Source organism: Pseudocercospora fijiensis, assembly GCF_000340215.1.
Source record: "Pseudocercospora fijiensis CIRAD86 unplaced genomic scaffold MYCFIscaffold_13, whole genome shotgun sequence".
Classification (NCBI taxonomy): domain Eukaryota; kingdom Fungi; phylum Ascomycota; class Dothideomycetes; order Mycosphaerellales; family Mycosphaerellaceae; genus Pseudocercospora; species Pseudocercospora fijiensis.
The window spans coordinates 206822-221244 of record NW_006921544.1 but is presented as its reverse complement, the minus strand read 5'-3'; the positions used below and the strand labels follow the sequence as shown (position 1 = coordinate 221244).

At 50.7% G+C, this 14423-nt stretch overlaps 2 protein-coding genes across 2 annotated transcripts; one reads left to right on the top strand and one right to left on the bottom strand.

Annotated features, from left to right (window-relative positions):
- Nucleotides 1-3808: 3808 nt before the first annotated feature.
- MYCFIDRAFT_180055 (uncharacterized protein) lies at nucleotides 3809-11035 on the top strand (the record flags this gene model as incomplete). Its single annotated transcript, XM_007934035.1, has 22 exons — nucleotides 3809-3914; nucleotides 3958-4024; nucleotides 4056-4074; nucleotides 4106-4152; nucleotides 4196-4474; nucleotides 4524-4596; nucleotides 4625-4643; nucleotides 8081-8168; nucleotides 8197-8360; nucleotides 8392-8467; nucleotides 8506-8694; nucleotides 8719-8747; nucleotides 8785-8790; nucleotides 8816-8888; nucleotides 8922-9481; nucleotides 9510-9666; nucleotides 9712-9768; nucleotides 9831-9977; nucleotides 10009-10467; nucleotides 10497-10808; nucleotides 10835-10898; nucleotides 10931-11035. 22 exons carry the CDS (start codon nucleotides 3809-3811, stop codon nucleotides 11033-11035), a joined length of 3096 nt encoding a protein of 1031 aa, XP_007932226.1.
- A 34-nt stretch (nucleotides 11036-11069) lies between these two features.
- Nucleotides 11070-14411, bottom strand: MYCFIDRAFT_180054 (uncharacterized protein; the record flags this gene model as incomplete). The annotated part of the gene is made up of 21 exons (XM_007934034.1): nucleotides 11070-11112; nucleotides 11141-11216; nucleotides 11260-11299; nucleotides 11329-11468; nucleotides 11507-11614; nucleotides 11645-11655; nucleotides 11683-11744; nucleotides 11771-11842; nucleotides 11876-12043; nucleotides 12072-12266; nucleotides 12323-12574; nucleotides 12607-12770; nucleotides 12835-13187; nucleotides 13220-13273; nucleotides 13300-13358; nucleotides 13385-13459; nucleotides 13504-13674; nucleotides 13715-13748; nucleotides 13839-13876; nucleotides 13916-14016; nucleotides 14051-14411. 21 exons carry the CDS (start codon nucleotides 14409-14411, stop codon nucleotides 11070-11072), a joined length of 2577 nt encoding a protein of 858 aa, XP_007932225.1.
- Nucleotides 14412-14423: the final 12 nt, after the last annotated feature.

The following is a 14423-nucleotide window of genomic DNA, read 5'->3' as shown; positions in this document are numbered from 1 at the left end:
CAGGTTATAACTTAATAACCTACAATCTACAAACTGCGCAAGTATACGGGGCCTGATGTCAGTGTTGTCCATTTGAGACATAATAGGAAGTCTGCTGTAGTGATTGAGCATAGGCTGATTGGATGCTGAAAACTCCCAGTGCTTGCTGTAACACTCTTTGGTAATTTCGGGCTAGTCGCGAATACCTCGTGGGTATCCAAATCGACACTTCCGGGGACCATCAGCAGGAGCGCCCTTCTTGCGACGAAGACAGTAGCTCTCAGTACACTTGTGGTGATTCACGCGGTTGACAATGCTGGATAGTGTGGACTGGGTGTTGGCGAGCTCGACCGCAGGAAAAGAGGTTTCACTAGGCTCCGAAGAGTCAAGAGGAGCTGGCAGCTAACCACGGTCCTCCGAATCAAAGGCTAAGACGTGGAGACCAAATGGGCCAGTGCACGCCTCGCGGTCTTTCTCGTTCTCGAAGTCGAAGCTTGGTATACCGTCACACCATGTGAAGCCATGATGATAAGCACTGCTACGGCCTCGTGATTCTCTGCGGGTCCAGTGGTCGGTAACGTTTGGGATTCTTCAGCAAGACCTCATACAGCTTCTGGATGTACCATATAAGCAAGCTTCGAGCCCATCAAACTGGAGTAGAAAGGCACGAGGATCTACCTCATGTGACGGGAATGCGGTCTTGACTCATGCTTCGTAAGCCTGGCCTCTCGTAGGTTGCGTTTGAGCATGTAGGTGGACTTGCGAATTGCTTGCTGTCGCATATCTGTATTAAATGCGTCATAGACAAACATTGGATGCTGGGCAAAGCGTTTCGACCTCGATGGGGTGCTGAAGCCACTGAATGAAGGTAACAATCCGGCGGCGAGGAGAGACTGGATCTGCGAGACATCGATTGAATGCTCTAGGGTATGCGAGGCTAAAGGTCCTCCAGCTGCGATCGAATCACGACGGAGGGATCTCCTAGCAGCGGTTGGATGCCATTGACGCAGGTACCGCAACAGCGTCTTTACGCTGCAGAATAAGGTCTCGCAGGTGACGGGTCGTGACCGTAGACACACCCAAGCTTGGGAGACTGGAGTTCGAAGAGCTTTCGTCTTCTGCCTCGCGACAGAGCTCACCTCTTCGTGCTTGATCATCAGCATGAGCACCAGCATCAGCATCAGCATCAGCATCAGCATCAGCATCAGCATCAGCATCAGCATTAGCATCAGCATCAGCATCAGCATCAGCATCAGCATCAGCATTAGCATCAGCATCAGCATCAGCATTAACATCAGCAGCCGACTGCCCTTGCTGGCTCTGGCTCTGCTATGTAGGGATAGGACAGCCCTCAGCATCACGCGCAGCGTTGATGGCATATTGTCCGTCAAATTGGCATTGGACGGCAATCCAAGAATGTTGGGGTCGTTGATTTGAATGTCGGGGTAAGCTGCACGATGATGGGCCTCGAGAGCTTTTAACAACCAGCGGGTAACTGAGCGACGTACCTTGAAATCTTTCTCAAACTGCTGATGAAGTCGTGGGTCGGCATCGTGTTCATCAGCCAGCGGTAAGAGCACAATGAGATCCGTCTCTACTGAGTTCATCGGCAGGGAGCTATACAACTTGACTATATCCCACGAGAAGGGCGCAACGTGTCCCTCGAAGCGACACTGCTAACCACGAATCTGAAAGATCAGCACGAAAGCATGCAATCGTGCAATCAGCTTTTCCCCAGTTGGAAGACTCAGAACCTCAGCGCTGTGACCTGGATCCACGTCGTTTTCAGCGCCGTATAGGTTGACTTAGTGGCATTTGTGAACATTCCTGCAATGACGGCAGACACAGTCCTTGGCCTGCATTTCAAACCACTCTTCGTCACACTGCGAGCATTGCTGCACACATCGCAGCCCGAAGTGCTTCATCGCGATTTGACAATGCAGGCTGTCCACGAAGAAGGGTATAGAACTCTCCATTGTCGCTATCGCAGTCTTCGGTAGGAATCACGGGGGAAACTTGTTGATCGGCGAGCGCCGGACCGCCAGCAGGCGGTGATGCGTTTGACGGAGGACGTGTGCGAGTGTGTCGGCGTATCGTTGGTCGCAGCGCATTGTCGTGGACAATGGAAGTAGCGTATTGCTCCTAGTTTCCACCGACCTGGCCTGTTGTGGCGTCGTAGAAGAACTCGTTGCAACCAGTGTCGTGTTTTCCAGCCTGGCAGGACTTCTTATCGCCTTCCATGATGTCACAGCCCAAGTCACTCTGAAGCTGCCTACGCCATAGATTGTGCCGAAGAATTTCGCAAACGTAAGAGTCAAAGAAGTCGCCCAGCTTCGGCGCAAGAATCCTTACATTGACTCGTGGGCGCGTGTTACAGCCTGTGTGCTCAAGTTCCTGCGTCCTGCCAAATGGCTTCCCGAAGAAGGTAGAGCGAGCGGCGCCGTGGATGCCAGATGAACACCACTTCTGATGCTGGTGAAGATCTTGCCCAACGATGTTCTTGTGACACGAAATGCATATCTCAACATCGGCTGGTAGAGCTCTCCAGGCAACAGCTCCAGGCAGCCGACGTGCCTTGCAATTGGAGTATAGGAGCTCTTCGGCTTCTTCGTCGTCAGGTGGATAACCTCGAGCCGTGCTTTGCTTCGAGACTGAGGTATCGATTCGATGCTGCTTGCTCTTCTGGAGTGGCGCTTCTGCCTGACGCTCTTGCTGGCCGAGTGGAACATGTATGTCTTCGTCTGGACCAAGGCGTGGGAGCTCCTGCATTGCTTTGGGAGTAAGGGCATTCTTGTGCTTCAACTTGGGTCAACCGGCACCTTCGCGACCGCTTCCTGCTCCGATAGTCGCTGTCCTGTGCTCGCGATAAATGCCTTGACACTTGCTGTTATCGTTGTACTCATCAACGGGCACCCACTTCTTGCAAGCGCTGCACCTGCTAACCAAGTCGAGTTGTTTTTGGGCAGGAAGCGGCTTCTTGAGTGGTCTCCGACCTGATGGATCTCCGCCGCCGCCACAGATGCTGACTCGACACCATTATGTCGGCGTGTTGTGTGAAACCAAGCATCCAATGGAACCGAGCAACGACCGAGACGACAAGGAAAGGTATAGCGAAGAGTGCGAAATGTCGCATGGCTCTGAGCTGTTGAGGCAGTTCGCCGCCGTGATCGTGATTGTCGCCGCCGTGATTGTCGTCGCAACCGTGGATTGTCGCCACCGTGATTTCTGCGCCGAGCACGTCATAGTGCTTTCTGATGCTCGCGGCACGTGACTTGTCTTTTTGATTTCTACCCATCAGAGGCCGAGCTGTGTTTTTTGAGGGAAGGCCTTTTTGATTCTTGAATCCTCGCCGCGCCGATGCGTTTACCCAACCCGAGGCAGAACTCTGACGTGTATCTTGCACTCGCTCTAGGCACCTTCCACAACTCGAGGAGCTTGCTGGGACGACCTTCTTCGCCATTCCTAGGCACTTCCGCTGACGAACAGCCTTTGCCGTCTTCGACATGCGAGTGCATTTGCGGTACGCGCTACGATACTTACCTTCATACCAAAGGGTGATGTACTCCTAGAACAGTATGAATTCAGTCGCACCCACTATCGCTGGTGTATTTCCTTCTTCAGGTAGGCCTACACCTCCTGAGCAGTATTGAGTCCAAGCAGTGACTACTGGATCTCGGAAACACAGCTGGCAAAGATCCAGGTGCATGCTTCCTTTGCATCCCATTCACCCCGGCGTCCTCGAAGTGTTCTAGTGACTCACCTGTATTGGCCTTAGCAGGCTCAAGCATACGAAGATGATGGGTAGTTCTCTTTGTTCTTCCATTTGGGAATGTTTCTCATGGGAGGGCGGGAAGCGGGGGGCGCCATTACTGCTGTAGACGACGAGAACAGAAGAGACCAGCGCTGTATCGGCTTTGCACTGAGTTTCGGGACGCGTGGGGGGCAGCGGACGCGTTGTTGTTGTGTTGTATTGCACAGACTCGAGCCAGCACTTGCTGGAAGCCCCGGGGCGTCGGCGACAATATTGGCGGCGCTGCAAAATTTGGTGACAATTGCTGGCTACGCAGCGCTCGAAGGGACGGACTATCAAGGAGCGTGGTAAACGTGTTGAATTGTGTTGGAAAAGTTGATGTGCCTGCCTAATGGATTGGAAGGAGGAACTGTCTGCACGAAGTCCGGACGTCCGGAAGAGGGAGTGCAGCAGTTGCAGCTTCAGGCGTGAGAGACTTGTTGTGCAGCGGCCTGAACCCACCTGTACAGTCAAATTGGGCCTGCGAACGGGCCGACCTGTTCAGTCATTCAGCTCCCACTTCGGGAAACCGCACTGCATCGACACTACAAGTTCGCGCCCAGGCCTCGAAGTGGGTCGAATCGATCATGACGCGACTATGTCTCCCAAACCCAGCAGCGTAGCAGCTTTGCCGCACTTTCTTCAAGCACAAGTTGCGAATTGTCTCGGACGTTCGACGCGCGGGTCTTTGATTGAATACATGAAGTTGTAGGCGCGGCGTATCGTAGGTCGCGCAGATTCAGAATTCCCAAAGACCTAGTGCTGAGCTGCCAAGCTGCCAAGCTCGACACCTGGTGCCCGGCTCATCGGCTCAGCTGCGACACCTGGTGCTCGGCTGAATCGGCCCGACACTAGGTGCTGCTTGTCGCACCTGGTGTCGGGTCCCTCTCACTAAATCAGATTTATATCGCCTTATATCAGATTTACGGATTCTGCCGTAAGCAGCTAGGCGCCGCGTTTCTTAGTTAGTTATTAGTAATTGTCGCGTCGCGTTACTCTTATTCGAACCGTAGAATATTGCCTATAGAATAATCCGTATAGACTACCTTACTATCGCCCCTATTATATAGCGCTAATAGCTTAAACCGACGACGAGTTTATAAGAGACCTTCTCGCTAGTCTAGACCCTAGTCTACCGCCGCCGCCGTCCTTATTGTCGCCGCTATTATCGCCGCTCTTATCGCCGGAATTCGAGGATAGTAGAAGCGAAGGTAGTAGAAACGAGAGAGGTAAGGGCGGCGGAAACGAAGGTAGTAGAAATAAGGGAAATAAGGGCAGCGGAAACGAAGGTAGTAGAGATAGCAATTATTAGAGCGACTCGGACGACGATTTAGTACCTATACTAGAGCAGTTTAACCGTATAGCGGCGCCGTAGAGTTAGTCGTTTAAGTCCTTCGAGAAGCTAGAAGAATATATATAGGTCTTTAGTTTAGAGTATAGGTTTAAGCTAAATAAGACTAGCTATCGGAAGGCGAATAATAAAGTAGTATATCTCTTCTTTAGGTACGCTAAATATAGTACTAAGAAGATACTAGCGCAGGCGGAAGAAGCGAAGAAGGCGCGTATTACTACTAGTAAGGTAAGGCGGAAGGGCGCTCGAACAAAGAAGATAGGTTATAGGTTTAATTGCTAGGCCTTCGCTAATAATTATAATAAGCCGACTAGCTCGTAGACTCTATAGTAGAATAAAGAAGACTATAATTATCCTGCCTTAGCGCCAATCTGCCTCGCTAACTACCGCCGGCGTTGCTATTACTCGAAGTTAGTAAAGTTTATAGTTAGTTTAAAAGCTAAGGGCGGTCTTATTATTAAGGCTATTCGAGCGTAGGCAAAAGCGACCTTCTATAATAGCGACGACCCTTATTTCGTTCTACTATTAGCGACTAATATATCGAATGCCTAGAGCAAGGCTAAACGTATTAAATTAGATAGTAAGACGGCTATCGAGAGGTCGTTATAACAGCTTAAAGATTAAGGTTACTAGTTTAAGTCTAACTTCGACTTTACTATAGAAGAATTAGCTAAATTTACTAGATTAGAGCCGGAGCCTAAGGACAATAGTAACGAAGCGGAAGACAGCGACGACGACTCGCGCCTTAAGTAGATATTCTTCGCTTATCCGAAGATAATTAAGTACTATAAGCATAGTCCTAACGTCCTGCTTAGAGACTGCACCTATAAGACAAACGACTACGATTTGCTACTGTTTATAATAGCCTAGTTAAACTAGTTCAACTAGGTTATGCCTCTAGCAATAATGCTAATAAATAGGTAGAAGCAAGGCAACTATATAATAGCACTAAAGTGCCTTAAGAAGCTGTTTAAAGACTACAACTGCTCGGAAATGCGAGTCTTCCTATACGACCGAAATAGAGCCCTTATTAACGCTATATAGCGTATATTTCCTAAGCTTCTAAGCATATGCTATCGCTAGTATATAAGAAGCGCTGTTCTTACTAATGCTAAGTATTATATTGGCACCTATATAAACTAGTCTACTAAGCGACTAGAGCCGACTGCTAAGACCGAGTTCTTTATAAAGGTCTTCGACAAGGCCGTAGAAGCCGAGACTAAAGACTAATTTAAGTACTACAAAGGCGTTGTTATCTCACTCGGCAAAGGCGAGCCTATTCCGGAAGCACTTAAATAAGAAGACCTGCACTTAGTTAACGCCGACAAGTAGTATATTATAGCCGATTATCTCGACGATTAATAGTAGCCGTATAAGAAGAAGTGTGTTAAATACTAGACAGATAAGACTCGCTACTTTAGTAATATAACAACCTTACTAGTTAAGAGCGTCTACGCGTTACTAAAGTCCTTCCTTACTACCTCGAAGAACGATATCTTAACGTTCTTAGACCGACTCGACGGCTATTTTGATTACTAGATTAACCGTTATATTGCTAGGCTAGGCAAGGAGACTAATATAGGCTGTTCTCGCTATATTAATAGCGATTATTATAACAAGGTTGTCCGCCTCGTATCTATATACGGTCTTAAGCTAGTAGAGCAATAACGTAACCTCGCTACGGCCGAGCTTTAGAAGATAAAGGAAGACGTTAATTTCTAACCGAAGCTATACTTAGGTCGCTTCCGGAAGGTCTATAGCGTGCCTTGCCGCTACTAGTAGCGACCTCTTCTTGCTAGTAAGGGTCGTTACGTTCTATAGGTACGCCTGTTTAACAAGTACTAGTTTATACTAGGGGGCACTTCTATAGCTATAGAAGAGTCCGAAGACCGTAAGCTTAACCCTCTTAAACGACGATAGAAGCGACTCGAGAAGGTAAGCAAGAAGGTACGTAATAGCAACAGTCTCGGCGGTACGAGAAGGTAGGCAACTAGACCTAAACGTATAGACCCTAGCAATAGAGCCACTCTACTACCTAGTTATAAGACACTAACGATTATTAACTAGCAAGAAGCTATTCGCAATACCGAGCCTAGCCGTATAGCACCTCTAATAGCACTACTAAGGTTATAGGCTTCTAGAAGGAAGAGGTGCCGCTATAAGACAACCTACTAAGGCAATTACGGCTATAAGAATAAGGGTAGCTACACTGCTAAGTGCTATAGCGAGGACTTTCCTTGTCTATAGAAGCCGCTACGGTCTATAGAAGCCGCTAGACCTTTATCTACGGCTCCGGCTTCTATAGGTCTGCCTATACCGTTAGAAACACCTGTTTAGTAGCAGCCTCCTTAGTAGCCGCCGCTACTACTACTACTACCTAGATCTATGCTTCCGCTACTACTACCTAGATCTATGCTTCCGCTACTACTACCGATAGGAAGCTAATAGATACCGCTACTAAGCAATTAACAATAATAGTAATACTTTACTTCGAGCTAGTAGTATATAGTAAACTAGCACTTCTACTATAGCTAGGTCTAGGGCAGTAAGGTCTATAGTTACTACTATGTCTATAGAAGGCTTAGCGGACAGCTACCTAACCCTTAGAGCTACTACGGTAAAGGGGTATTCTATAATTACTTACTAGCGAATAGCTAGCCTACTAGTTACGACCCTTCCTATATTACGTAGGCCCGAAATGCTAGCAGAGCTTACCAATATTGTAATCAGTTGCTATTTATATAATCTACTGCAGTATTCAATCTATTCCTAGGTCTATATTCACTTCTTACTACTAGAATCGGCTTAGAATCTATTTATCTACCGCTGCAGTACTATGTGATTGCGCGCGCGATATTATTGTTAGCGTATCGCATACTTAGCGATCGCAGGTGGCAGGATTAGGTAAGGAACCGGTAATATCCGTGAATCTGATATAAGGCGATATAAATCTGATTTAGTGAGAGGGGTGTCGGGTGTCACGTTCGAGGCACAACTTGCCAGGCCAGATGAAATGCGACACCTGGCACCCGAAAAGCGCGAAAATCAGTAGAAGAAACAGGTCAAGAACAAAAAGAAGGATCGCTGGTTTCACCCACAGTGAACGACTTCGTGCTGAAGCGGAGATTTCACCTGTTAAGCTAGCATTTACCCAAGTGGCTCCCCATTCCGCTGTGGTCAGCGTATCCGGTCCGCCTGGTGCCGGCGGTCGGTTGCGCGGTGCTGTTTACGAAAGCAGCTGTGAGTTCGAGCGAACAGAAGCGAGCCTGAGGCAAATTCGAGAAAACGAAGCACCTGGAACAGCTACCACCTATCGCTCATCTCAAACTGCTCTGCTTCACCCAAAAGTTCTCAAACCTTCGCCTCGCTACAGTGTTTGTCCTAGCAGTGCGCCGGCAGCTCATCGCCTCCTCAACGAGGCTTCTCCGGGAGACTCGAGGTTAAGGTCATTAAAGCCCGTCATTCATCCGGCCAATAACCTCCGCATAGCAGAAGTCACCAATCTCGTGGGATTGCAGCGCGACATCCACTTCTCTGACCACGAATGTCGCAAGAAGTCACAGCAGGAGTACCAGTAAGGCCATCGGTCACCGTCGAGATCTCGCGGTAGACATTCTTGTTACCAATGTGCTCGTCCGTAGAGGGTAGGAGATCAATGATGCAGTCCATGGTGATGTGCATGCAGCATTGCGGAGGCGTTGGCAATGCCGACTGTGCATGCTCTCTGCAACCGAGAAGGATTCGCTGCTCGACAGGCGCGACAATTGCGTGGGTAGCGCACTATGTCAGCCGCAATCTCAGGCCAATCTGGGTTGTTGCGCATGATCAACTCGAGCGTCCGATTGGTGCATTGAATGCCTTCCCAAAGAACTTTCGTGGAATTGCTGGATGGCTCGAAGGTTTTTTGAAGGTGGGCATGTGGAACCGCTTGCTGATGTGGTGTCGGTCGTCGCGAATCTCACGGTCCGCTGGACATGCCTTGCTGGCACGCATCCAGTGTGACACGGAACCCTCTTCCAGATGCTCCTTGGCGCCCATCAATTCCTGCTCTTACGCTTGCTCAGATATGCGGTCTCTCGCCGATTCCATGTCGCTCCGATCTCGCTTGGTTGGGTTCTCCGCTGGCGCCGGCTGTGGAGGTGGTTTCGGTGTTGTAACCCCTTGCCCTTTTCTTGGTCTTGTCCTCAACAGCTTCGTTGGCCACGCCTTCGGATTCATATCCGCTGTCTTCACACTTCGTGGCGAAGCTTGTCACGATATCCAAATTCTCTTGCTTCAAACTCGTGCGTTCTTGATGCTGAAGCCGAGGGTCATCGACGTAGGAAGGAAGATCTTGCGTTCGGAGTGTGGGCCCTGTCAGGGTGATCTTAAAGATCTGGGGTCTTCGAGCGCGAGAGCGAGATGTTGAGATCTGCGAGATCGCACGTCCAGTCAGTCGTCGGATGTTTCATCGGTCTATGCGCATGCGAACAGAATGTTTCTCCCTTGTATCTCGTCGTGCTTTTGGACTTGAGAGCGGGCCGCGATCTGAAGCTTATTCTAGCACGTGACCGTAGTCGCGATCTCAAAGCCCGCAGTGGAAATCCCGAAGATCTGCGCGCGTCTCTCTGAATACCATACCACAATCATACCACAATACCAACACTATGTGAACTCCTGAATTTGGCTGTTTCGTGAAATCGGTGTCCACTCATCAATCTCCCAATCCAGTCGCTTCGCTTCGCCTACGGTCAACTCACCCTGCAACATCGAAATCTGCACACACGTTGCTCCCGACCGAGCTCGCTCGTCGCGATCTTCATGCATCACCGGCGAAAGACCATACACGAAGCAGACCACGATGACGATCATCACAATGTGCGCGCGCAGCACGAACCGGACTGACAAGAGTTGGAAGTAGTTGGGAAGGGATGCTTCGTGTTCTCATTGTGCTTGCGCGTTCTTCACGATCTCTCGCTCCAAGCTGCCACGGAAGGCCGGAAGGGATACCTCCACATGCTGAACCAGGACAAGCAATGGCATCGGATGCGCATCGAGCTTTGCCAAACTGTCGTGCCAAGATCATCACGCCAGATGCCCACCAACTTCAGCAACCTCCAGCAGCACCTGCAGACTCGAGTCCTCGCGACAGTGCGATCGATGCCTCCGCCAGCCACTCTCCGAGCGCATCACTCGCAGAGGCACTACCAGCAGCTCCAGCAGCGCCAGCAGCGCCAGCAGCGCCACAAGCCTTCGAGTCTTCAGAGCGAAACCCGCCACCACCGAACGACGATGACGACCTATTCGGCCGAGCCGATCAAGATGGTACGAACGACTCCATCGCCGACCATGACACTGAGGGCGTTACGTTGGCTCGCAACACCAGAAGTGATCAAGATGTAGGAGCGAGAGGCGACCGCAGAAGGCGAGGACAGCGAGCGTGAGACACCAGGAGCAGGTGTCCAACGCCCTTGACGTTCATCCCGCGTTCAACGAATCGCTGTTCAACATGCCGGAATCTACACAACATCTATACCGGAACAAAACCAAGCTCATTCCTCAACACAGACTGAAATCCTTCCTGTCCACCTATTGCCACTGCAGACCTCATCTCCTTCCCCCATCCTGTGAGCGGAAATGGTCGGAGGTCTTGTCCAAGACTCGGACGACCTCGGCCGTCTCCTTCAGCACTAAGGGCTCCGTGTGCTTGTGGGAAAGACAATTGACTTCGACAGACCCGGCGTGCTAGAGCGCTACTTCTCCGAGGCTCAACTTTTCGAAGCACTTCCTCAGAGCAGCGTTGAATGTTTCCACACCCTTGTCGGGGGTAGTCGGCACAAATCGTTGGAATCCAGGGCCACTGTACGTCTGAAGCTTGGTACATTCGTTCATGGCTCCCTCTTGAGCTGGAAACAAGATTGCCCGAGTTCAGGTGAGGTTTGTATCAACGGCGCTGCAGAAATTTGAAGCTCAACCCGGCTCCGCCTCAGGACCAAATTCAAGCTCATGATTTCTACTGCCCACCCTTCATCGAACTTCACCTTTCGAGGAGACATATCGCATGAGGGCTGTAACGCATCACCAGAGAGCCGTTGACCTTGATCCACTCGTCGTCGCCTCTGCAACGTCGTTTCAGCGAAAATTGTTAGTGTCGGCATACAATGATTCCAAATTGCAGACTCACTCTTCTTTCGTGGGTACTGACTAGGGTGTTGTTCTTTTCGTCCACCTGATTGATCGGCGTGCTATGCGGCAGTTTTTCGGCCACCTCTGTTCGGAATTGGGCGAGATCAACGGCGTCATCCTTGATTGTTGGCGCCACCGTCCTCATCACTGCTTGCTGGTAGATTGGAAAGCGATCCTCGTTGACTTCAGCACTGATGTCGTCCGTTGTTGACATCATGCACTACAACGCCAACCGCCGAGTCGGTCCTCCAGGCCAGAAGACCAGCTACGAATACAAAGCAGCGAGGCATGTCGTGCGTCATTGACGTGTGTTGCCTGGGGGCTGGAGACTTACGGCAATGCGGAAATCTCCTCGACACTGCGACCTTCACTTCCGTCTCACGATTCCGGAATCCACGAAACCCTATCCCCATGATGGAGCAAGCTCATTCTATGCAGGGTATGTACGTGGGCAGGCGCCTGTAGCACCCACGGTAGTCCGTCACTTCGTCACTCTTCCATACTTTGTCATTCCCGACTTCAGCTGAGACACCGATACTCCCAAGACACTGACACCGCTCGCACCGTCGTCATTCATAGCATACAATGACTAGGGCTTCTGGCCAATCCGCCGCCGCTGCCTCGAGGCATTGAATGGGATTGTTGAAAGTGCTGGAAGTGACTCGACACTTTGATCTGGAGCGCGCGACACCTGAGCGCGTGTAACACTTCAACCTGAGATCTGCGAAGCGACACAGCGCGCACATCTCCATCCCGGTCTCTACTGCAATATCTCAAGTCTGTCACGCTGATGATCTCTCCAGAAAGCCTGCATACCGTGGCTGTGGCGGCCTCAACTCCGCCAGTAGAGGGCACCTCGAACGAGATACCGCCGACAACGGGCGGCATACTACCGGCGGAGAGTGATAAATGGTTCGATGAACCCTGCGAGCCTCCAGCACAAGAAGAAGCGCGCCCGATGAAGACGAAGAGGTTCAACTCCTAGGCATGCATTCCTCCAGTTCTAGACAAAGCCGACTAGAAAGCCTTGCACTAACGTGGGAGACGAGGAAGAACGAGGAAACACCCGGCGAAGATGGAGATAAGTGGCACAGCAGCGCACAAGGTGGGTAAAGAGACGGCGCGACATCTGAGCAAGATTTCGAACATGGGCGAAGAGGCAGCGCCTTGCCAATGGAGGAACGGGCGTCATTTGTTGAGCAAGCAAGGACGGCGAAGTAGAGGAGTTCGAGGACCAGGGCGAGGAGGAGAATGATAGTAGCGCTAGAGAGAGCGACGACTACATCTAACTTTGATACAGATGCCGAAATGCGAGACGCACCAGACACCTTGGCCCTAAAAGAACTAGAAGCCTCGAGAAGGGAATGTCTCCAACTCCAAACCCAACTCTGACAGACTCGGGCTGCAGGTGAACAGCAAGCACGACAGGGAGAAGAGAAACGTTCTGGTGACGTGGGAACTGCAGACGTGGCGCAAGAACCAGTGCTTTTCAAAACAGATACAGGAGAAGAAGCCCTCGATCTTTACCTAAATTTCTGGAGTCGCTCACATGCTGAAGATGCAGCCGACGAGGCTCCGACGTCTGCTGCAATCCACCGCTCGCTGAAAGTTACTGAAGTGATGTCGTCTGCACGCTCCCTTGAGGACCGCCTGGCAGCCATAATGGCCCCCCAGGAGACCTGCTTGATGGCCCATGCTATTTGGCGTAGGGAAGACCTACAACAGTTGACTGCTTCTTTTGAAGCCCTATAGCCTTCATTTTCCTGGAACTCCTCCAATGTCTTCCCGAGCTCACAGTCCAGATGTTTCTGGCTGAAGGTGATGTCCAAAGGCGAACACGGCCATAACAAGACGATTGTTGAAATCTTGGGAGGGACAGACAATGGAAGGCGCTTCGGTGCCCTGGGTCTATGTATTTACCTTCCTTCGAGAACCTCATGGAAACACCAACAATCTGAAAATACCAGAACATGACACGACACCTTGATCTGAAACGCGCGAGAAGGGCGAATACGGCCAGAGCAAGACGATTGTCAGGATCCCAAGGTCAAAGACGGATACCGAGCTGTACTCCTTTCAATTCAACAGCGTGCACCTACGATCAACATGCCGCACACCGGGACATCTTCGAGAACGAAGGTGAGTCGCATTAAGAGGAAGAGGCCTCTCGAAATCTCGCCAAAGGCGATGTCAAAGTCGACCCCGGCGAAAGCAAGACGATTGTCAAGATCCCAAATGCAAAGACGGATACCGAGCTGTACTCTTTTCGATTCAACAGCGCGTATGTGCGATGAACATGTTCCGCAACGGGACATCTCCGACGATGGAAGTGAATCGCGTCGAAAAGAAGGAGCCTCTGGAAATCTATGCCAGCACGCTTCAATCTCCCCTACAATCAAGCACCTCTTGCAAAGCTTCGACAGAGTCACTGGAACTGGAAAGACGCATACCATGCGAGGCGGCCTTTGAATTCAACAGCGTCTACTATAAACATGCTACAATCAAGGTACGTCGCGTTGAGAAGAAGAGGCCTATAGAAACCTATGCTAACACGTTTCAGGCTCGCCTACAGTCAAGCACCTCTTCAAGGGCTTCGACGCAACACTCTTCGCCTACGGAGTTACCGGCACTGGAAAGACACACACCATGCGAGGCGGAACGGCATTGGCAGGTCGAGGCGTCTCACCTACAGAGTCACTGGCATTGGAAAGACATGTACTATGCGTGGCGTCTCGCCGACAAAGTCATCAGCACTGGGAAGACACATCCCATGCGAGGCGAAAAGGCATTGAACCAGCTCTGGAAAGACACATACCATGCGAGGCGAGACGGCATTGAATCAGCGCTGGAAAGACACATACCATGCGAGGCGAAAAGGCATCGGAGCGGCACTGGACAGACACATCCCATGTAAGGCGGAGAGGCATCATCCTCGCCATTATCGTAGCCGGTTATATGAACTGGTGGCTGAAACAAACAAAAGGTCAGCCTGGGATTTCGACCTCCCTCTTCGTGATTATGATCACTGTCGCTGCTCTCATCTCCACTACACCCCGTTCCTGCTTGGGTGGAATGCGAGAGTTGGTCTTGTCTTGGCGGTCTGGATTGCTGGTCGTGCGTGATCATCGCCTACGCCAC